The sequence below is a fragment of the Marmota flaviventris genome, chromosome 12, assembly GCF_047511675.1.
Source record: "Marmota flaviventris isolate mMarFla1 chromosome 12, mMarFla1.hap1, whole genome shotgun sequence".
NCBI classification, from domain to species: domain Eukaryota; kingdom Metazoa; phylum Chordata; class Mammalia; order Rodentia; family Sciuridae; genus Marmota; species Marmota flaviventris.
In genome coordinates this window covers 102,706,130-102,729,532 of record NC_092509.1, presented here as the reverse complement: position 1 = coordinate 102,729,532, position 23,403 = coordinate 102,706,130, and the positions used below count along the sequence as shown (strand labels likewise).

At 48.2% G+C, this 23,403-nt stretch overlaps 2 protein-coding genes across 2 annotated transcripts in view; one reads left to right on the top strand and one right to left on the bottom strand.

Moving 5' to 3' along the window:
- The first annotated feature begins 474 nt into the window (after positions 1–474).
- Positions 475–10,904, top strand: Prdx6 (peroxiredoxin 6). The gene is made up of 5 exons (XM_027934986.2): positions 475–649; positions 3,532–3,688; positions 7,494–7,640; positions 8,299–8,445; positions 9,653–10,904. Exons 1-5 carry the CDS (start codon positions 555–557, stop codon positions 9,779–9,781), a joined length of 675 nt encoding a protein of 224 aa, XP_027790787.1. The 5' UTR covers positions 475–554; the 3' UTR covers positions 9,782–10,904.
- A 2,204-nt stretch (positions 10,905–13,108) lies between these two features.
- Positions 13,109–23,403, bottom strand: part of Slc9c2 (solute carrier family 9 member C2 (putative)) — a 54,947-nt gene continuing 44,652 nt past the window's right edge. The window contains exons 23-28 of the mRNA XM_071619755.1: positions 21,753–21,920; positions 20,636–20,767; positions 19,418–19,603; positions 17,470–17,554; positions 15,232–15,287; positions 13,109–13,626 (exon numbers count right to left, since the gene is read on the bottom strand). Of these exons, the coding sequence (XP_071475856.1) occupies positions 13,591–13,626; positions 15,232–15,287; positions 17,470–17,554; positions 19,418–19,603; positions 20,636–20,767; positions 21,753–21,920 (663 nt within the window). The 3' untranslated portion in view covers positions 13,109–13,590. The remainder of the gene's footprint in view (positions 13,627–15,231; positions 15,288–17,469; positions 17,555–19,417; positions 19,604–20,635; positions 20,768–21,752; positions 21,921–23,403) is intronic.

Genomic DNA, 23,403 nt, shown 5'->3' with positions numbered 1-23,403 from the left:
AAGCCACTTCCTATGACACAGGGTCCCCCAAACGCCTGGGTCTGGCCACATCCTGATAGAGACACGGCAAATCAAGGCTAGGCTGGCCACAGTCACAGGAAAAGAAGGGTGCAAGTGGGAGGTCGCTCGACCCCACGGTGGGGAGTCGCCGCAAGAAAGTGTACACCGGGGTCCGGGACCCTCCGCGCCGAGGCGCGCAGCTGCAGGAGACCGCCCAGGAGTCCCCGCCCCGGGGCTCCCCGCTACCGCGCCCCGCTTCCTTTCACCCTAGTCCCGGACGCCCTGCAGGGTCAAACCCGCGCAGCCCCAGCCCTGCGGGCTCCACGTTCCCGAGCCCGCCCGCGCGTGGAGAGGCGGCCTAGGCGCCGGCGGGCTGCGGCCAGGTGGGAGGCCCCCCTCCCGGGGACGTCGCGGTCCCCGGAGCCCCGCCCCGGTCCCGCCCCCCGGCCCGCCCCGGCCCCGCCCACTCCCCGCGAGCCTGCACCTCTCGGTCCCCGCCAGCGGCTCATTCTGCTGCGGCTGCGCCTGCTCGTCCTCTCGTCACCGGTGCCGCCATGCCCGGAGGGCTCCTTCTCGGGGACGAAGCTCCCAACTTCGAGGCCAATACCACGATCGGACGCATCCGTTTCCACGACTTCCTGGGAGACTCGTAAGTGGCCACCCGCAGCCCTGCCCCGGCCTCCGTGCGGCCGGGGCTCCGAGGCGGCGCTTCCCGGTTTCGCCTCCGTCCTGCGCCCGCGCGGCCCCCTGCGCGCCGCCCGCCGCACCGGTCCCCGCACGTGCCTGCCGCGGCGTGTCCCCTGCGCCGCACCTGCCAGCGCTGCTGCCGCCGCGGCCCGCGGTCCTGCGCGGTCGCTGGGCCCCGGCTCGCCAGGGGAGGGGGAGACCGGGGCCTCGGCGGGTGCTGGCCCTGGAGGTGTAGTGAATTGGGCGAGCAACGTGGCCCGAGGAGGGAGCGCGGGGAAGGGACCCGGCGGTCACTTCCCGGGACTAGTGGCGGGTCCCACTGACCTCCGTTCCTCTGTCCTGGAATTTGTTTCCTGGGGGAGGTGGGTGCCCAAGGCCCAGGTGGGAGGACACGGCCCGGGTTATCTGAGGGTTCTGCTCACGCAGTGGTGTTGGCAGATTTCTGGACACAGCGTAAAATTTAAAACCGCCGGCTGGCTGAAAGAGTTTTTGTTCAGGGCCTCCCTTCGATGGCCAAGATATGATTTGGTAACAGCTTTCGGAGGAACCAAGACCGTGCAGTGTGTACGTGTGTCCTTCATTCCAGAACTTGCAACACTTGAAGGGAAGTAGCCACAGAGGTGCCAGGACGCGGTAACTCCCCACCCGGAGGCCCTTTTGTTTCCCAGTAGTCCCCTCCCCCTTTGGCCAGCACATGGCCTCGCTGGCCAGATTGACCCATGATCTGGCCTGGCATTCTGTCATCATAATACCTAGGAATAAACTGATGCCACCCTTTTTTACAGCTCCTGAATCAGCAAAGTGTGAGTTGTTTGGTTTCAATCAGAAACATTCCAGACGAGTCTGATTCTATTTAGTTTTGGAGTTTTATTGACCCTTTTATACCCCTGCTCCCAGGCTGGAAAATTCCTCCTGGATTTGTGTCCCTTTTGTATCCAGTGTCCATGCATATATGTGCAGAGTGACCGAGAAGCTTATGGAAGGAATCAATAATTGGTCAGGCCTGTAGAGAGAACCTGGGAAAGATTCTTACACAACAGGCCCTCCCAACAGCTTTCAACCTCTTAATTACCTTCTCTGCTTTCTGATTAGAGGAAATATTCAGAAAATAAACGGTTAGGCTAGAAAAGGGGTGACCTTGCAGCAGAAGAGAACTTTAAAAATAGACCATGGCCAGTTCAAACTCCAAGTATAGGTATTCATCTCTTTCCAGTGTGTTCCTTCCCACACCCCATGAAACAAAATCTCACCAGAACTCTTAATTTTGTATGGATTAGAGATACATATTAAAGCATATTCATATTTACTGTAGCAACAGTTATGTCCCTTGTTTAAGCCTTCCATACTTTTCTGATTGTTTGTGATCTCTTAATGGCCTCTGGTTTTGATTAAAAGGGTTGTCTTTTTGGGGAGCCACAAATAGGAAGACGAGGAAAATATATTGCGTCTACAAACAGATACACAAGTCTGCCTAGGGTCAGGCATGGCAGTGCCAACCCTGCCTGGAAAAGAAGTTTTGGGCCTTCATATTATTGAGATTAGCCTTTCCAAAGGCCATTCTGTATTTGATCTCAGGTCAGACTGCCAATTTCTGATCCAGGTGTTTCTTGGAGAAAAAAAAAATAAATTAACCCACCCTGAAATTCGGAAACAAAGGGCTTTTCAGTTCCGTGTTCTGGGAGTTTACAGAGCATTGTCACTTCTGTGTGTGCTTGAGGCAGCTTCTTCATAGCACATCTTCACTGAACAAAACATCTTTACCAGGGTCTTTCTGGTACATTCTCTTAAAGGGGGAAACCTTTTGTGTTTTGAAAATGAGGAAGGAAGGAAATGGGATAATGTAACTGAATTACTCTTGAATTAAGAGCAGCAACAGGGCAGTAAAGTATTAGGGGAAGGCAGGCCAAGAAGATGGAGGGTCTTTTAATAAAGTGACTTAATACCAGTTCCCCACCATGAGTCAGCAAACTCACAATGGAAAAAGACTTCTACTTTCTAACTCATTACCCCTTTGACAGTAAGGGAAGAATCTCCCTGTTCAGTTTTTCACAAATTCTGAAGTCTTTTTCTTATTTTTCATCTGATCCTTTCATAAAATCTAAGGCCTGATGTTACTCATAGCTAGATTATTGCCTGTTATTAAAAACTAAACATGCCACACACCTCTCACCTCTACAGTAAGTATTGCTCCTTCCCCAACTCGCCTTCATCCTGTTTGGAGGCCTTTTCCTCCCCTGAAGCTTTGGGAGTTGAGTGGCAGGTGGAGGTGGGAAGGAGGTACCCTCATCTGTTCTGTTCTTGATGCTCAAGAAACTTGCCAAGTTTTTTCCTTTGGGGAGGTTAGCTTGGATCAGTAAAGTAGCTTTATAAGAGTTTGTATCCACTCTTTGAAGAAACCAAGTGTCAACCTTAATTTTACTTGTAAATGGAGGATAGAAGCCTATTTGTTTTAGATTACATAATCTTTTTTATTAATGCAGTCAGGCATCTGCTTGGATTTGGGGCATTTGGGGAGCTGAATGTCAACATCTATGCTAGGAAAAAAAAAAGCCACTTGACTTAATTAGCACAGATTTTACTAGGCGAAAGAGTCAGGGTGGCTCTGCAGTTATTAAAGAAGGGAACACCCCGAATATTTGATTGAACTGAGCAGTCAGTAGAGTCTTTTCTGGAGCTGGGATTGGAAAGTATTTCTCAACCAAAAGGTTTAAAAGCAGATGTCTTCATAACATTCTTTTAAAGAAGAAAGAATGGAGAGGCCTGGTTTAACCTGGATGCTGTGTGGCTTCTTGTGCTGCACAGTGTTTGACGCTTCACTCAGTGGTGACCTCTTCTTCCTTTCAGATGGGGCATTCTCTTCTCCCACCCCCGGGACTTCACCCCTGTGTGTACCACCGAGCTTGGCAGAGCTGCAAAGCTGGCACCAGAGTTTGCCAAGAAGAATGTTAAGTTGATCGCCCTCTCCATAGACAGCGTGGAGGACCATCTTGCCTGGAGCAAGGTATAGTTCTGTGATGTTTGAAATGTAGATCTGGCCCTCTTTTGTCCTCCCAAACAACTCCTAAAATTCTTGGTAATCACCACTCATCAGTTGATAAGTGTCTTTTTGTATGTTAACAAGTTGGCAGATGGCTGCCAGGCCCCTTGGTAACTTCAGACTAGAGCTGATCTTTGGAAAGAGCCAGGCAGGATTAGAGGATTGGGACTTTCTGCCCCACCTCCCAGCCTCTAGGGAGGGGAAGGTCTGAAGGTTGAGACATCACCCATGGCCAGCGATTTAACCAACCCTGCCTGTGTAATGAAGCTTGCATAAGAACCAAAAAAGACTGTGTTCCAGGAGCTGCAGAATAGCAGCTGGAGGGTGTGCCTGGGGACAGCATGGGCTCCCCCTTCCTCACCCTATGCAGCTATCCCTCTGTGTCCTTTATAATAGCCTTTTTAGTAGGTCAGTAAGTGTGAAGGTACCCCTGAGTTCTGTGAGCTACCCTAGCAAAATAAACGAAAAGATTGGGTCATAGGCCACAATTTACAGCCCATAAGTCAGAAGCACAGGTGCAGCAACCTGGAACTTGCAGTTGGCATTGGAGGAAGGGAGCAATCTTGTGGGACTGAGTCCTCAGCTTGTGGCATAGGATGCTGTCTCCAGGTACACATGGTTTCAAAACTGAGTTGAGTTAGAGGTCACCCAGCAGGTGTCAGAGGCAGAATTGATTGGTTGCTAGTGGGGAGAAAGCCCCATATATTTCTTGGTGACCAGAGGTTTTAAAAGTCTTCTGTGTTGATTGTTCAATGAGAGAAATAGAGGCTTGTATCAAGTAGCTTGGTTTTGAGGTAAAGATACAAGTGAATCTCAGGTTCAGACTGGTTATTTGAAAATCTGACTTGGATGTCACAGTGACCTCGACATTTCTAAATCCAGTGGTTCTGGGTCAGCTAGTGGTGATTACCAGTAGCATCCAGCCCAGCCCATCATCCTGTGTCCTGAAATGAGTCCCCTCCTGGCTTGTGGGATGCCACATCACTGTTCTACCCCTCAGAACGTGTCTGATTCTTTTCATCTCCCGGCCCTTAATGTCTGCTGAAGTTGCCCCGAGCTTCTTCCTTGGGCCACTTCTAACATCTGAACTCTTTCCCTTGGTGATTCTCAGGTTTCATCTCTCCTTGCTTCCAGGAGGGTAAAGCCACTTGGCATCTCCGTGGGCTGTCCAGTCATCTCAAGCTGAGCACCTCTCAAAATGGCCCCATTCTTCAACCCAGGGTCTTACTCCTCTTAGCTAATGGCAACTACATTTTTGTAGTTACTCAGGCCAAAAATCCAGGAGCCATTCTTAATTCCTCTTATTTTTTTCACACCACTTGTCTGATTTATCCACAAATTTGCTGGCTCCAGTTGCAAAATCTATCCAGATTCGTGTTGGGAAGACTTGCTCTGCAGATATATTTAAGCAGCTTGACTTTGGGGGCCTCAACTCAAAGGGCACCCCGTTAAAACCTTCCTTAGACCTCTTTGTCTGTCTGTAATTACAACTCGCTCTCCCTCTCCCTTCTCCTCAGTACTTGTGACCAACTAGAACACTCTGTGCTTTGCTCTTTTATTGACTCATTCCTTCCCACTGGAGTGGAGCCCAGCAGGGGTGGACTCCTGTTTTGTCCACCCCTGAAACAGAGCCCCAGACTCGGTGCAGCTCAGGCAGTCAGGCGGTGTTTGTTGAATGAATGAACTGAGGAAATTGTCTGCTTGCAGCAGAAGTGTTTACTTGGGACATAAAATTTGGTCGTCTAAGTAGAACTTGAAGGCATTTTAAGGACTTTGCTAAATGTGCTGCTAAGTAATAGCAGCTCCCTTTGAGGAGAGCTTTCCTGTGTGCGAGGCTCTGACGAGTGTGTAGGACTAAATCAAGGACACCCTGACGACTTGTGAGTGCTCACCAGGGCTGTATCCCGTGGCCAGATCACACCAGTCAATCTGAAAAGTTTAAGATCAGAAGAAACATGTTCAGGAAGAAAGAGGGCAATTATCTTCCTTTAGGTGGTTTTTTTGTTTGTTTGTTTCATTCTTTATTTGGCAGTGAATAACCAGTGTTTCTTAAGGTTTCTCACAGGCAATTTTGGAAACATTTACCCAAGACTGCTTAGCTAGAAAATGGTGCTAGTGGGATTTGAACTTCAAACTGATGTTCTCTTTGGTACTAAATGGTGAAGAGTGGACCTGGCCAGATCTTGTATAGGATAAAGCCAAAACATGTTGTGTTCTTCAGTGTCCAGGGGTATGATGTGCGTGCTGCCTTTTATGCAAGGGGCAATCGTTAAGCAACAGACAGTTGTATAAGGCCTTGTAAAGTGTAGGAGCACACCCAGGTTCATTACTTCTGGTGAACTTCACAGTTGTAATTGAATAAGAAATTAGGCCAAGACTCTGGCATAGAACTGGTTATGTAAGAAACCTCCAGGTGCCTCCAACACGAAGCCACACTGGTTATTCCTTAGTTGTGGTGACTTGATAGGCATCAGAGTTCAGGTAATAAAATTAAGAAATATGTCAAAATCTGTTGTCACCCATTTCAGAGCTCATTAGTTTTATCCTGTCTTTGTTGAGAAATGCAAAAAGGTTTTGTACCTGCTGTGCCATGACCTGTTTTACTTTTAAGGCTCCACATGAATTGTAAATAGACTCTTATTTTTGGTACTGGGGGTTGAGCCCAGGGCCTCTGCATGCAAGGAGGCAGTTGCTCTATGCTGAGGTATATTCCCAGCTCGTTTTATTTTTATTTCAAGAAAGGACCTCACTAAGTTGACCAGGCTGATCTCAGCAGGGATTGCAGACGGGTGCCCACCGCTCTCTCCCCAATTTCAAGTCCTCGTTCTCTTTACTTCCTAAATCTACCCAGCTCAGTTCTTCACCCTCCTGCACTAGCTTGTGCATGAAGCTGCCTCCAGGTCCCATTCATAGTTCTCTCCGTCCTAGAATGCCTGCCTTTCCCAGTGGAGAACCTAACTCCTCCTCCAAGGGCCCAGTTAGAAGTCTGCCCCTTCCTTGGAGCCTCTGCAGCTCAGCTGTGCTGTGAGGATGTCAGTTGCTGCCACCTTGTGTAGGTCCCTTTGAGGCTGAGCCATGTGGTACTTACCTGTATCCCAGCTCTGTCGCTGGGCTGCTCGGCCCACTTGAGTGCCCTCTCAGCTCCATCAAATAATGCAACTGAACTTTCCTCCAGAAGCCTGAGGGATAGAAAAGAAGACATGAATGAAGTTTTCCTAGGGAGAGGGAGGTGCGTCCGTCTCTTTCCTCTAGTTCAGACGTAAAATGCTTTACCTTTTGCTTGTCCATTCTGTGTTTCTTTTTAAGTTTTGTGACATACACGCTCATCTCTCAATATCTGTCTTGTAGCCTGATACCTAAGTCACGGGGCTTTTAGGTGGGGACCAGATCCATAGAATTCTCTTTACATGTGACATCATTTCTGGATGTTTGCTGTGAATGATTCCATTGTTTCTGGTGTTCTTTGTAGTGTTCTAGAGTTCCCTTCTATTGGAATCTAAGCCTTTTAAAGCTGAACTGCCTTCTCAAAGCATAAAAGCATGCAGAATTTAAGAGAATTGGGCATAAAAAGGGCTTTGGCCTTATACTCTGCTGTTATTCCTGTCTGAATAATTGGAACAAGAACTGTCTATCCATTCATCATCATATTAAACTTGCTTGGAGAAAATTAAGCTTACTTTCCCTGCCTTGCAAGATCATGGCCATTAACTGATGAAATTCATTGTGTGTCAGGTTTAGAATCCTCTGCCCCCTTTCCTCTGCCTTCCAGGATATCAATGCTTACAATGGTGAGGAGCCCACAGAAAAGCTACCCTTTCCCATCATTGATGATAAGAATCGGGACCTCGCCATCCAGTTGGGAATGCTGGACCCAGCAGAGAAGGACGAAAAGGGCATGCCTGTGACCGCTCGTGTGGTGAGTTTAGTGACAGCCACACATCCACCTACATGCTCAGGCCCACTGGAGGAAACAGGAACGTCCACAACTACGAAATCGCTGTGTATCAATTATGAGATGCTAATGCAAAGTGGCCAAAATACTCACCTAAATTGTTAAACTGCCCATTTCATAGCTCTTGGAAATCCACAGACTAACAAATAGTTTGTCCTAAGATGTCATCTAGAATTAAGGAACGTTTTTATAGCCCTCCTGACGGCTCTGTCTTTAAAGTTGGGGGCCATATCCTCCCTCAGTGTTTTTAATCCTTATTTGTCTGTCCTCTATCCACTAGGGAGCAAGCCCAATCCCATCTGCACAAATGTACAACCATTAGTATTATTTCCTGGTATTCACCCCTGATTTTGGCATAGACCTCCCAGGGCCTTTTCTGAATTAAATGTGCAGATTGGTTCTTCCTGAGATAGTCAGAGCCAAATACAATTTCCTTCTCTAAGTTTGGAACAATAACATGGAGAAGAAAAGAGATGGCAGTTTGGTATACAGAAGCTTTGTTTCTGTTTTTGTTTTGACATGCCTGAGCACTTTTACCGACTGCAGAGCTTTCTAGGTGGCTTGAATAATCAAAAGCACTGAAAGAACTCTTCGTATTTATGCGCCTTTCTGTGTTTTGCAGGTGTTTGTTTTTGGTCCTGATAAGAAATTGAAGCTTTCTATCCTCTACCCAGCCACCACTGGCAGGAACTTTGATGAGATTCTCCGAGTAGTCACCTCTCTCCAGCTGACAGCAGAAAAGAGGGTCGCCACCCCAGTTGATTGGAAGGTAAAGCTGTTCCAAGGCAGACCCCCGACTTGCCTGGAAGGCCTGAGCAGGGCTCGGGTCTGCGTGACCCAGGGCTCTGTTTCCAGTTCCATGCACTCTCAAGGGTTTTTCTTCGTGGCTGAGTTTAAGATTTGCCACGCGGTCTTTCCACCTTTCATATGTTGTCATACATAAACTCCCTAGTCGCTTTCTGACTTTTAGATAATTTGGACAAATTAATTGGTTATGGTGATTTCTTTCTTTTTTTTAACAAGTTGAGCATCCCCAATCCAAAATGCCCCCAAGTCTGGAACTTCTTAAGGACATGGTACATTTTAGATTTCAAATTTTTGAGTTAGGAATCATCAGGCAATAAAGCTCATAAAAATATTCCAAAATCTGAAATACTTCCGTTCCCAAGCATTTCAGATGGGGAGACTCAACAGGATTGGGGGGGGGTTGGTGTATTCATGTAGTAAGCATTTCATTTCCCTTAAGCTTCCATCTTTTAAACCTATGTAGAAGGCTCTGAAACTTATTCCTAAAACACTGAAGATATCTGCAACTATTTTGGACATGGATAATATCCCAAAATTATCTTCATGTCACTACAGTTTTTATAATATGCTGCCCTGGATGCCGGGTTTTATTTTTTCTGACAGGCAAATCATTGTAAATTCTATATCCATTAGTGAAGCACATTTATCAGGTCCAGGCAGTGAGCACTGGGGAGCTAGCGGTGAGCAGAAAAGCATGCAGTCTCCACCCCGTGGACTTACTGTCCAGCGGGCGGGCACAGCAGTAGACAGGTCTGTGGCCTGTGAGCCGTGACGACCGGTGCTGCCAAGGGTAGGGGAGGAGAGCTGGCTTTGAGTTGGCCACCATGGGGAGGACATGAAGCAGGTGGGTGACGGGCATCCAGAGTGAGGGAAGAGCAGTCTGGTAGCAGTGGGAGGGACAGGAGGGGGCAGGGGACTAGAGCAGGGATCAGGCCAGGTCCATCCCATGGGGTGTGGCAGGCCACTGGTGGGTTTAAGACAGGACTGCCCTCGATGGGAAATGGTTCCCTCACAAAAGGGTCAAAGAGCCACTGCAAACACAGAATTCCTCCGAGGGCAGCAGGGTACTGAGGGCGCCTGTCGGCCCGCGCTGCCCTCCCAGGGTCCTGCCACAGACCTTCAGCCTTACTGTGAGGCTGCTTCTCACCATTTCCAATGGCTCTCGACAGGATGGAGAGAGTGTGATGGTCCTGCCCACCATCCCTGAAGAGGAGGCCAAAGCACTGTTCCCTAAAGGAGTCTTCACCAAAGAGCTGCCGTCTGGCAAGAAGTACCTCCGCTACACTCCCCAGCCTTGAGGCTCTCTCCGCTCGGGCTGCGGCTGCGGCTCCTGCGGCAGCTCCCCAGGGACATCCAGTGTGATCACGGTGCGGTCGTGGGTCGCTCTGCTTCTGGCTTCTTCAGTGACGTGGCACTAACACCCCTCGGGACCCTACTCTGTGCCTTCACCAGCAGTGTTCTGCTCACACGTCCCAGCTCTCTGAAATAGGTTCCGTGTTTGAGACTCAGATCTGGTTGGGTCTCCGCGGGGTTTGTGTTCAGTATTACTGGTGGTTGGTTGTTCAGGAAGCTTGCTTCATGCCTTCGCAGGATGACTAACGTGTGTAGCTGTGTTGATCTGATTTTCGCCTGTCACCCATTTGGGGAGTGTTCGAATGGACGCTCAACCTCCTCTGTAACTGTCTCATCAGTGTATGGCCCGGAACTTGAAGTAACCCAGACATTCTTTAATATTCAGTGTTTTGATCACAACTTGGGGGCAAAACTTTTCAATTCTGTACTTTTCTAGTAGATCATTGACGTGGGAAGACAAGGAGAGGCATCTATATTTTGCTGTTAAATTTTTTTTTTTTTTCAATCAATTTCTTTCAAAAAGGGAGACTGCAGGGGCTGGGGCTGGGGCTGGGGCTGGGGCTGGGGCTCAGTGGTGGAGCCCTGGTCTCACATGTGTGAGGCACTGGTTCAATTCTCAGCACCACATAAAAATAAAGGTCCACTGACAACTAAAAAATACTTTTCAGAAAGAGGGTGGGGAGGGCTGGGGATGTGGCTCAAGCGGTAGCGCGCTCGCCTGGCATGCGTGCGGCCCAGGCTCGATCCTCAGCACCACATACAAACGCCGAAAACTAAAAAATAAATACTAATTAAAAAAAAAAAGAAAGAAAGAGGGTGGGGAGACTGCAGAGAAGATCTTTGCCTGCCAGGGATGTCCCTGTGGGTGTGAGCGAGACAAGTGCCAGGTGCCCTCCACAGAGTGTTCCCACACGTCGGGCTGCTCTTGGTTGATGATGTGCGTGTGGGAGGGCTCACTGAAGGGAGGCGGGTGAGAATGTCTGTCGTGGACTGTCCTTGCAGTGGGTTGCTGTTTTCTAAATTTTGCTTTTGGGGGATCAAAAAATAAAATCCTTTGTTGGAACTGGATGAGAGAATTCTCATTGTGTTGTTGTGTTCTGAAGTGTTATTTTGGACTCAAGCCCCAAAGGGCAGAGGCTTCCTGTGAGTATGTTCACCAAAGACAGTGGAGGACAGCTGGGGCTGAGGGGCCTATGGTTTCCACACACATTGTGGCCCACTCTGTCCCTTCGTGTTTCTCACTCGGGTCCTAGAGTTCTGTTTGAGGTAAATGACCCGGTACAAGGACCATAACCTCAGCCTAAATGGAATGGCTGGGCTTAAAGTCTACCTTGAGGACCATGCTTGATTTCTCTGCATGTAAAACTTGAGTGACACTAAGAATGTTTGACACGTAGGTGAAAATCCCAAGTTGCTCAATATTCTGGGGAGTGCCGGCCTCTGCTAAGAACTGGTGACTCTGACTGCCCCGGGCCTGTGGCTCTCTAGCTTAGGTTCCTCATTGCTCCCCTCCCTTTGACGTCTGCCTTCTTCAGAGAGTCTGGCTTCAGCTTTCTTTTCTGACAGTGCAGAGTCTGAATCTCCAATATTACTCAGACTCTTAAAGTTAATCGTCTGACATTCATTTGCCATTGAATAAGCAAACAGAATCACATCCTTCAACTTTTTCCCCAACCTCAGGAAACCTATTGCTCCTCACCACTCAGGCATCCGAACCTTGGTGTTCCATTCAGCTGTCTCTTCTCCACACTTTGATGCCATTTAAAAATGCTGGAAGAGCCCAAGCAAAAGAGTCATGTACCCTCAAATCACGTGCTGGTACTTTCACTAAACAGCTTGAAACCATGACACTGCAAGTGTTCCTTTGCAAATATAAAATATTCCATAACGAATATGCATTTTTAGGGCAGAAGTGAGCCCAGGTACACTTTAAATACACTATCAGACAGGAAAGATAAGAGTTCCCTTATTGAAAATAGAAAAAGTTCTATTGTGTATCCAAGAATTTATTCATTGAAAGTGAATTAACGATCTTGATCATCACAGCTATGTTAGAAACAAGGAATTGGAGAGGCAGTTCACGTGACTTCTCAAGAATCATGAGATGTGTGGGCTGATGGCCTTCTAAGTGATAAATGTGTAACTGATCATGTCAAAAGTCTGGTCTCACCTTCAACTTCCACAGGAAGGATGGAGATCTGCAGAGAAGCTTGGAGGAGGTACACCAGCAACAATGGCCAGGTCAGAATGGCCACTCAAGCTGCCAATTCCTGGGCGCAGTGAACCGTCAGTCATTTACTCCCTTAGATGTCCATTTTGACTCCATCTCTGAAGTCGTGCAAATTGCAGAGCAACTTTGATTCTGGTTTGAAGGACAAGGATGTATTAACTGGTTAAAAGATCATTATCACCCTTTTGTTACTGGTTGGGTCAGAAACGGGCACGTGATTCGCTCTTTGCCTGTGAGATACAAATATGCCCCACATAGTAGAGATAACGTGTTCTACCAGCAGAGTTGGACAGCACGCGTCTGTTTTCAACCCCTATGCCCTCCGCCTACCTTTGTGGACCCCGAGTTTCAGTATGCACTAAGGCGTCTGAGGAGCCCATCAAAATGCTGAGCCCAGGGCCCACTCCCAAAGACCGACACCTCAGATGGCCACAACTCCATTGTTAACAGCCCGGTGATGGAGATGCCGAGCCCGGTGGGCACTACGGCGCCCACTGCCCTCCCAGACCTGAAGAAGAGCACCTGACTGTGTTAAGGGTAGCAAGGTCAGGTGCCAGGTCACCTCAGGATGAGCCCGGAGACAGCTCTGGCCACGTGGCAGTCTGGCCCGGGAGGGGTCCCTTCCTGACAGAACGTCAGAGCCTTACCCTCCTCCTGAGAAGCAAAGGGAAGGCCGGGTGTTACAGGTGCTTTGTGGCCAGGAGCGGGAAAGGCCAGGGAGGAAGGAGGAGGCTCTTCAGGAGCCTCCATGCTGACGCTCAGGCAGCAGCAGCAGCAGCCCTGTCCCCCTGTGGGTTGTGGGTGGTGCTCCTGCAGGGCTTCCCACCAGCAGCCCCACCCCGACCCCCACAGGAACGCCAAAGGCAAGGTTCTCCTCTCCTTCTATTCTCACCTCTGCTATGACTTCCCTAGGTATCATGTGATCTTCAAAGTCTCACTGAGATGAGAACGCATAATGGATTCTAAAACATCATAAAAAGTCAACCACAACGTGCAACTTTATTTAACTTTTAAAAATAGAATGAAAAGTGACAACCAACAGGACTGGGAACGTAGGAATGTTAACTCCTCAACTTCGCTTTCCGTGACCAAGACTGGATCGCGGTCCACTTTTCAGTGTTCCCCAGACTGGGGAGGGGAGAGTAACTGGATTTTGAAAAATATCAGGAGGCATTCATTATAGTAATTTCACAAATAAAACTTGCAGGTCTTAATGCCTTAGACAGTAATACATTAATTGTACAACACATTTGATAACTTACTCTCTGCTAGAAGAAGGGTGTCGTTTGGTAGGCCGTAAGTTTTAAAGTACCTTACACTATCCTGAAGAATTCTGAACAAGTCACGTACACTATACAACTACTGAGAACTGGTTTTTACAGCGGTCCATCCACTGCTTACAGAAGAGATCCAGCAGTGAGCTGTTTCAGCGGTTTCTAAGAAAATCCTTGTCAGGTAATCCTTCAGCACTCGAACCAGGACAGCAGCACAGCCTTTAATCCGACTCCACACATCACATCTGTGTCAATGCCCTTTTCGAAATTGGTACCTAGTGTCCTGCTACAAAAGAAGGTCAAAAGTAAAATATTAGACTATGAACATTTCAGGGAAAACATCTGACCTGCTAAGTGGAACCAGAAAACTTACTGAACAGTTCCCTTTTTAATACCTGGAGCATTCCCCCTTAAAACATCTGACTTTGAGTAATGCATTGTAATTAATTGCATGTGCATCTCTGCACTGGAAGGAGATTCTACGTTAATTCTATCAGTCTGTCAAAAGGTGTGCTTCAGGAAAAGAGGTGTGTTATGAAAGTTAAGTTCCTTTTAATGTATGGTTGGCTGCACAGCACTGGAAACTTGGTTTCGTTCATTGGTGGAATGAGAGTTTTTGGTTTTTATTTTTGCTTTTAATAATTGGGCCTGGAAAAGAGAGTAACAGATGAGCTCAATTACTTGGCTCTCAGTTAGATTTCCACCTGTGAAGTAAAGTCCCTTAAAGAGAAAGGAGAGGATGACCCCAGGAGGGCTGCATAGAAAGAACCAAGTTGCTTTGTTTGAAGAACCACTGACCATGACCCTGATCAATGCACCTTTCCCTCCCCCAACAAATACACTGCAAAGCACCTTGAGGATCAGAAATGACAGGAGTAGGACCAAAATTTTTCTTAGAAGGGTCTTAAGGTGGCTATCTGGTGGGGATGGGGTGGGCCACAGGCCTGCTCTTAAAGCTGCAGTTGCATAATAGATGCATGTTTATTTGGGGTGACCTGACATCTGGCTTAGAGACTGGCAGGAGGTAGGGCACTGAAGGCCCCTGAAGCTCAGCACTGTCGCCTACCTGGCCCCACTCTACATTGGCCCAGCACCTGCTGCCCCGTCAGAGCTACTGCGCCTCCACTCTGCCCAAACACAGGCAGATGGGCTCTGCTGGGGGGCTAGCAGAGACCCTAGAGCCATAGCATTGCAGGCAGCGCCCACCCACCAGACTCGTCTCTGCTCTGTCCCGGTCCATTGTGACAAGCTCCCTTCCCTCCCCAGCTCTAGCCCTGGTTTCCAGCACTCCTCAGTCTTTCCTAAACTAGCCATGATTGCTGAGGAACGTAGAAAAAGATGTGGGGGCCAAAAATACAGGACTTTCCATTTTAAAAATGTTTGGTGTTTTCCTTAAAAATTCATGCAAGTTCGCCATCCTACTCCATAATGTTCACTTTAATATAAAACACTTTAAATAACCCAAGAGTTAAAAGATCTTTCAGCAAAACCGTAGGCAGATGCCCAAGGTCAGTGTGCAGCCACACACCCTGGCCCAGTGCCCTACATCCAAGAGAGTGCAGAGTCCAAAGGCAGGAGGAGCATGGGCACCCTGACACTAATGTCCCAGCTCCACCCTGATCCCAGAGAGCCTCACTTTTCAACTTAATACCAAGGGAAGAGATCAAGGAAGGGGAAATGGGGTGGAAAAATTACTTATTTCATAAATACTCTATAATTTTAATTTTTAAGTAATCCAGATGAGCTTTATCTCGATTTGTCCAAATTAATGAGCTGCAGCAAGGGGCCTCTTTCCTTGACACCTGCACATTGCTCCTTGACCTCACAGTTTACCTTTGCTCTGCAGTTTAATGCAAAAAGAAAAACCTTTTCAGAGTGCCAAGTTCATTACCGTATCTTTTCTCTTCCAGTTGTATTCTTTCTTGGTCGTTCGAAGACCAGTGTTGACTAAGGTGAACCAAGTGCATGCATTGAACAGGAAAAAAAATGCATTAGGAATTTAAGAGTAAAGACAGCAGAAGAATATTCAAAGTATAGATCTGCTTTCTCCTATAAGCCTCCCTCACCCCTTTCATTCTCCCTTCCAAATGGGCTCTTCACTTTCTTCCCTCAGAGGTTTGTAAGAGGCTTGCAAAAGCCCAGCACACAGGCTGACAAAACCCAATGATAAGGTAGGTCTCACAAACACTGAAGTGTGCTGGGTAAAGGCAGGAGGGAGCATTGTGGACTGCGGCAGATGAGGAGCATCTGTCCCCTCTACAGAGGACAGCTGGTACTTTCTCGCTAATTGTCACACAGGAATGAGGGCTGAGTGTCGGCAGGGGGAAAAAAAAAACTCAAAATCTGCATTTTAAAAAGGCGAGACTTCTTTCTACATGTTCCCATGTGGCAACTAATTTTAAAATGTTTAAGAAAATATGTGTGTGGGTCCGACACAGTGTACTGGCTAGATCCCATCCACAGGCTCACCATGTGGAACTTTTCACTCAAACCCACTAAGGAATACAGAGTAATGTGTTTCCCTTTGAATAAAAATGATTCCAAGCCAGGCACAGTGCACACGCCTATAATCCCAGTAGCTCCATAGGCTGAGGCAGAAGGATCACGAGTTCAAAGTCAGCCTCAGCAATGGCAAGTCACTAAGCAACTCAGTTGAGACCCTTTCTCTGAATAAAATACAAAACAGAGCTGAGGATATGGCTCAGTAGGCCAGTGCCCCTGGGTTCAATCCCCGGTACCCCCCCCCAAAAAAAAAAAAAAAAGATTCCAAAGGGCCTAGTGGAAGTAGGAGGCCTCAGGCCCAAGAACCACAGGGCCTGTTCCCTGCTTTCTGATTCGACTCAGTCGCCCTCAGGGTACCCCAAGGGGGCCAATAGTAAGCCCTGAGTCCCCAGCCACCTTGCCACAGACCACCCTGTTCCTAAGTGGCTCTGAAGCAGCAGGGCAGGACAGGGTAATAACGGTCATCTCAGGGCCAACTTGGACAGTCGACCCAGATGCAGAGGGGGTTCCCTACAACACAGTGCTACCTGTGACCCCAGAACAAGGGATGGAATGTGAGCCATAGGAGTGCCTGAGGTTCAAATTGTTGCTGAGGGAAAATGACAAAGACTTATTTAATGCCTGCCTCTCCTCCTCACCAACTTAGCGCACAGCACGCAGTGGGGCTGCATCTTACAAGAACAATGCAAATGAGAAATAGTGACCTAGAAACATTTTAATAAAATCTCACTTTTTGCACATAATTTGAAGACAGTGAATTCTTAATTTGGAGGGTTTCCCTAAGAATTGCATACCATTAATTTAGCAGGTCTCACGAGTTCTACACACTGGGATGGTGCCCATCAGTGTTACAAATGAGGATGACTTCCACAGAAAGATCAGCAGAGTAGGGAAAGGGAGCAGGAGGAGGGGGGAGGGGGACTAAGTACTGGGGACTGAACTGGAGCATATCGTGTATGTATAACTGTGGCAAAATGAATCTTAGTGTCGTGTATCACTGACGTGAACCAGTACAAAATGAGTGTGAACAGGTGGCTCTGTGTCCGTGCTGGGGCGGCGGGGAGGGTGCTGGCAGGGACTTGGTAAGGCAGGTGCTGAGCGTGGGGGAGACCTTGCGTGAGTTTTCCTGGAACAGTCCTGCCTAGCTGGTCCTCAGCAGCACGCTCCACGCAGGTGCTGCTGATGGCCATCTAGTGACTGCACATACAAGGTGACGGGGTAAGAGCACCTCACGCAAGTCTGTGGGCCAGAGAACTCGAGGGGTGTGGGTCGGGTTCCATACTGCCTTCAGCTGCCAGGAGCACCCCCTTCCCGACTCCCGGGCCCACGTGGGAGAGTCTGCCCTCCTCTTCCTCCACCACCCACAGCTGCACCACGTGGCTCCAGCCTACCAGGACAGACACCCAGCCCAGCCCAGAAACCGCTCTCCCCTGTTGAGAGTATGGAGGGAGAGATGGGAAGGAGGATTACAGCATCTCCCTGAAACAATGCGGCCTCCCCGGGTGGCCCGAGGATGGGCCTACTGAAAACCCACAGGACGTCCTCTCAAATTGCCTCCTCGGGATCGAATGAGTTCTCCACGTCCCTGCACCACGACTCTCCTACCACAGGAAAGATTCTCACTTACCCACGACATTGGTGTTACCATCACTTTTGGCCGGCTCAGATGCTTGGATGACCAACAGCTTGCTTACATCTGCAGTTCCCTGAATCTAAAGGAAAAAAAGTAAAAATCATGCAAAAGAGCATCTTTGAAGCCTAGGATGGCTGCTTCCCAACTTTCCCCCCATAAGAATCGGCCAGAACCTAGGGCTGGGTCTCTAGCCTAACCTCTGTCTCTTTAACTTGGAATCTCCTTTGAGGTTGTTTCAAGAAGTCTTAGACCAGCTGATTGTCTTTATGAGTACTTGTAAAAACCAGAGAGGAACTTTCCACACCTTACTTGGGGCTGGTCTGGGAATCCCCAGCAAACAATGAAGGGCTTTTACTGAGGCTACGGTGGAGAGCAGGGCTCAAGCCCAGCCTCCCCAGGATGCCAGGGCTGACTCCCTCGAGGGGTGTGGCTCCACAGGCCACAAAACCTGCCTTCCAGACAAGTCATGGACTAGTAATGACAGCCGCTCTCATTTCTAAACGCTATCTGTTGTCTCATCTCTTTAATCCTCACCCTAGCCAAGGGACAGGGCCGCCACCCTAACCCTGAGGAGGAACCCAGGGTCAGGGGTCAGGCACTTCCTGTGCTTCCCTCCACCCCTCTGGCTGGGTTAAGATTTAAATCCAAATTTACCTGACTCTTAACAAACGGGATGGTAGGCAGTTGCCCCCCCTCTTGTACCCACCCTTTATTGAAAAGCTAAAGAGATTTCCACTTTCCATTACAAACATTCAAGCCAGGCCCGGGGTGAGCCGTGATCCCTCCACTCAGGAGGCTGAAGCAGGATGGGGAGCTGGCGGCCAGCGGGACAACTCAGCCAGACCCTGGCTCAAAATCCAACTGAAGGGAGGGGACTGAGACTGTGGCTCAGTGACAGAGCACTTGCCTAGCTTGTAAGAGGCCCTGTGGCCAATCCCCCAGTACTGAAAAAATATTTTTTTAAAAAAATATATTTTTTAAATTCTATTTTGATTATAAATATATATATATTTAAAATATATTTTTTTTCTTTTCAATTACCTTGATCCTCTGAATTGTTGAAATTATTAATCTTTCATAGTTTCAACAGACAGAAAAGTTCTCTACCAAAGAGAAGAAACTTACTACCAGATGAAGAAGATGTCAGCTCTCTCACGGCCTCTGGTCCTCCTCAGTGGTGGGCTCCACCCTCCCAACCCCCAGGGGTCCAGCAGCAGGTGGCTTCGACCTTTCCTATGCCCCTTGTGCCCTGAGTGTTCACATTTTCCCCATCCTTAACTACACAGGCACCGAATGACCAGGCCAGAGGCCCAGGGCCTACTCTCAAGAGGCACCTAGGACCCCAGACAGGACAGCAAAGGGTCCAGCCCCTCCCCACCATCTCGGTCAGCCAGGGAGGACACCGCAGAGCACATGCCGAAGCCGCACTGAACCCATCCTCCCACACACGGCGGGGCCTGGCCAGCAGAGAACAGGCCATGGGATGCAGCACAGCCTGTGAAGGCCCCCCCACAGAGCAAAGGAGGCCCTGGGGACACACTGCTTGGCTGAGGGCCGGTGAGAAGTGCAGGGCCTTCCGAGGTTGGATTTTTTTTTTGAGGTTGGTTGAGGTTTATTTGTTTGTTCTTATTTCATTTATTGAATTTATTTTCTTTCAATATCTTTTAAAAGTTTTATATATCTTTTAACTTTTAATTGACACATCATAATTATGCACGTTTGTGGGGTTACTGTGTGACATTTCAATACACGCATACAATGTGAAATGGTCAGACCAGGGTAACTGGCGTATCCATGACCTCAAATGTTTGTCCTTTCTTGATGTTAGAAGCATTTGAAACCCTCTCTACTAGCTACTAATTAATTAATCATCATTTGGGTTTTAAAGCCACTTATGGGCACCATGAACAGCAACTGGCTCTTGAGGAATGGCACCCCTTACCTGCTCACAGGTTTTAGGAATGATGCAAGGTGCCAAATATGGTTCCTCCGTCTTGCTATCAATTACGCTGCCGAACACGATGATGACAAACTTCATGGCCACGTTATCGATAGTCATTTCATTGTAGCTTGATAAAGTCTCCACGTAAGCGTGATTGAGCATCACACACTTCTGAAACCTTAAGTCCTATGATAAAATCACATTTTTTCCATCAATCATGTGAGCCGACACTTGATATCAAGAAGAAAATGAATTCACAGATCTGAGTTCTTCGAGGGTGTCAGAAGGCCTGGGGACCCGGGTAGCCACAGATTTATTCAGCCATCAGAATGGCCTCCAACCCCTCCAGAGTAGAAGGCTTCGTGCTCTTGTCTTGGGTCCTTGGATGTGGTTGTCCAGCCCTGACCTAGGAGCTCTCCAGCAGCTGCAGCCGGGTGGCCAACCGTGCCCTGTTGGATTCTAGTTGCACAAAGACCAGTCTTCATTCCCGCCCACAGCCCGTGTGGGCAAGGGAAAGGGTTCCCCTCTGGAGGATGGGCTGGCTGAGGAATAAAAGCTAGAAAAGTAGTACTACAAAATAACCACAGGGTGCAGAAATATAGGTCCAGAGTGGGGGCAGCGACAGGCCACGGCGACCAGACGAGTACAGCTTCTAGCACCCGGTTTATTTATATCGGAACAGATCAAAGAAATTCGATAGAAAGTTTTTCACCAAAACAGGATAGAGGTGTGGGCAGGTAGGCTGCTTGGTTCCTAACAGGTCACGCCCATCTCGGGTGCCGCGGGGGACCTCCTGGCAGACAGAAAAGTTCTTCTGACCTTTGGAAGAACAGTTCTTACTGCTCTTTGGAAGAATGGTTCATGGAAGAGGTTTCGTCACCTCAACACACATTTGAAAAGCCAGGAGGTCTATGTTAACGTAGATAGAGTGACCCGTTAAAAAGTACCAGACTAGTGTTCATTAACTCTGGCCAGTTCATGGTGCGCTTGGCCAAGGGATGTACCCTTTTCACACCTTCTGAATCTACTGTCCTTCTGGAAGGAAGGACTGCAGGTGGCCTGGGAGAACTCGCCGTGAGGAAGAGAGTGGTTCCAATGCTAGCAATCCCACTGTGGGAGATCAGACACAACCTGCCTTCTGTCTTTGGACACCATGAAATACATTTTGTGAGAGCTGCAGTACCTAAAAATTCGTCCACATTCAACCATGCAGCTTACCTCATCAGCGAGACTCGATTCAAAGTACTGAGAGGCAGTATTGAGAGCCAGCTTCAGCCAGATTTTATATTCCAGGGATGGCCAGAAGACATCGAAGCCTTCATATAGGTCCTCCAGGGAGATGAAGAAGGCCTGCAACAACACGGACTCGAAGCTAAGCTACAAGAGCATCCATTGTCCAACAAGACGCCCCCGGACTCAATCTCCATCTTCTCAGAAAAACTCCCTGTCAACTCACACAACTGTGATACGCTGCCATTTAAAAATGTCTGTGTTGTGAAAAGTCATTGGCCATGTACAACATGATTAATTGTATGGCTGAATTAAAGATCCAGACTTACTAACAGAGCAGGGACATGCCCCTCAATGGATACATAGAAGAATATGGTTCATGAGTCCAAGATTTGGGAACTGAAGTCCTATGAACTTATCTGAATGTTACAGTTGGTAAATTCAATTTTACCAACTCATTCACAGCATGTGTTTCCAGAGGCAAACTGCTTACCTGAATGCAGAGCACACTTCCAGAATTCAAGTCAAGGGATGGAAAGAAATCATTCAGCCCTGTGACTAAATTCATGCCTCTGCCCCCTTCCAGAAGGGAAGTGGTATCAAGTTTATAAGGCAATATTCCCTTCTGCTCCTCACACCCCTAAGACCAGATCCCGCTCTGCTGCACCTAACAGCCCCCGTAGATGGGAAGCTCACGGTGGCAGGTGCTCTGGCTCCTCGCTATCTGAATTCTCCACATCTACTGGAGGCTCGGGCTGGCCTTTGATGAACAGATCACTTTTTATTTGACAGGTTTAAAAAAAAAAAATGGAAGAAAGGACATTTTAAAGCAAACTAAAATTCTTGAGAAACACTGCTCTCTGAATGGCGCCATTTACTGAGCACCTACTCGTGCCAGCTCAATCTGCATTTCCCACCCCTCAGAACAGCAAGGGGCAGGCCTTCTCTCTAGTGAATAAACATGGAAACAGGACCCAAGGAGACCCACAACCAGGACACAGCAGAGCCCCGCACAGCCTGGCAGGGGAGGCTCGGAATCTGCCTTCTTGCAGCTATTCCTGGGCCCCCAGGATGATGGACACCCTCTGCAGACTGACGGCCTGACCTGTAGCGTGGTTTCGCAGACGGCAGTGTATTCCATCTCGCGCTTCAGCAGGCAGCTCAGCTCCCCCAGCACGTCCCCGCTGGTACAGTACTCTGTGAACATGGTTTTGGACCCTTTATCAGGCTTCAGGCTACTGTCTATCCCAAAGGTAGGAGACGAGCTATGCAGCTGCAAAGGAGAGCAGAAAATCAACACCTTTAATAAGCCTTGGTTAGTCCAAAGGAAGGCGAAGGTTCTTTGTAAATCAGTCAAAAGTGAAGGAAGAATTCACCTTCACAAAAGTCCTGGTTCCTTTCACATCTCAACTCCAAGAGCAGAGATTCTTCTCATGTTAAAAAAGAAGTGAGGTGCAGAGATGCACACCTGTGATCCCAGCAGCTCAGGAGGCTGAGGCAGGAGGATGGTGAATTCAAAGCCAGCCTTAGCAAAAGCGAGGTGCTAAGCAACTCAGTGAGACCCTGTCTCTAAATTAAAAAATACAAAGTAGGGCTGGGGATGTGGCTCAGTGGTCGAGTGCCCCTGAGTTCAATCCCTGGTACTCATCCACACCCCCAAAGGAAAGAAAAGAAAAATAGGATTCTTATAAGGATTAAATGATATAACATTATATACTACCTTTCCAACCACCTTTTGAAATCATAACTAACCTCTTTTCTCCAGCACCTCTGACATCTTACTAGGTGAGCATCCCTAACCTACAAATCTGAAATCCAAAATCTGAATCTTCTTTTGGAGCATTGACATGCCCCTTAAGTGAAAAATTTCACATGTCACAGTCAAAACGGGAGTGCACTAAAAGTGTTTATCTAAAACCACCTTCAGCCTAGGTGTGCAAGGTGTGCACAAAACATAAGCTGACTTCATGTCTAGATGCGGGTCTCATCTCCAAGATACGCCATGATACATAATGGCCTTTTTAAATGTTCCAAGATCTGAGAAAGATCCAAAATCCAAAGCCCTTCAGGTCCCAAGCATTTTGGATTAGGACACAGCACCTGGGCATGTTCTACTTTGTTCATTGCCCATCTCCTTCTGTTTCTCCACCAGCAAAGAGCTTGGCAAAGGCAGAGGTGTTTGCCTTGTCCATCCTGTGCCTGGGGTAGACAGCGCCTGCTCCACGGTAGTAACCAGGTAAATATTTGTTGAATGAATGAACCAAACTACTTAGAAGAAGGTCAGATACTTAAACACTGGAGCTGCAGGGGCTCCGGCTTGAATTCCCACCTGTGTTAGGTGTGCGACTTAAGTCCTGGTCTCCTTGTCTGCACGTCCCACACGTGACCGCCTGCTCCCAGGACTGCTGAGAGGAAGCAGGCATGGACACGAGGCCCTTTGTCAAACAGTTCACACTCTCAGATGCAGAGTGTGACATCAGCTCAGCCACCGCCATCACCCAGCCAACAAGGCTCATTTGGAAGAGAGGTTCTGACAAAAACTCAATGTTTTCAGTTCCTGAGTTTCTCCTTTTGTTACAATTATACATTTCAAAATATGTCTCAAGAATCAGTAGCTCCTGGGGCTGGGGTTGTGGCTCAGCGGTGGAGTGCTCACCTTGCACGTGTGAGGCCCTGGGTTCCATCCTTAGCTCCACATAAAAATAAATGAAGATACTGTGTCCAACTACAACCAGAAAAAATAAATATTTTAAAAA

Bases quoted from the DNA above. Each gene is read 5' to 3' on its own strand.
- Prdx6 (XM_027934986.2), top strand. From the start codon at position 555: ATGCCCGGAGGGCTCCTTCTCGGGGACGAAGCTCCCAACTTCGAGGCC. The intron at 650-3,531 runs GTAAGTGGCCAC...TCTTCCTTTCAG, and splicing joins CACGACTTCCTGGGAGACTC to ATGGGGCATTCTCTTCTCCC. The intron at 3,689-7,493 runs GTATAGTTCTGT...TCTGCCTTCCAG, and splicing joins ACCATCTTGCCTGGAGCAAG to GATATCAATGCTTACAATGG.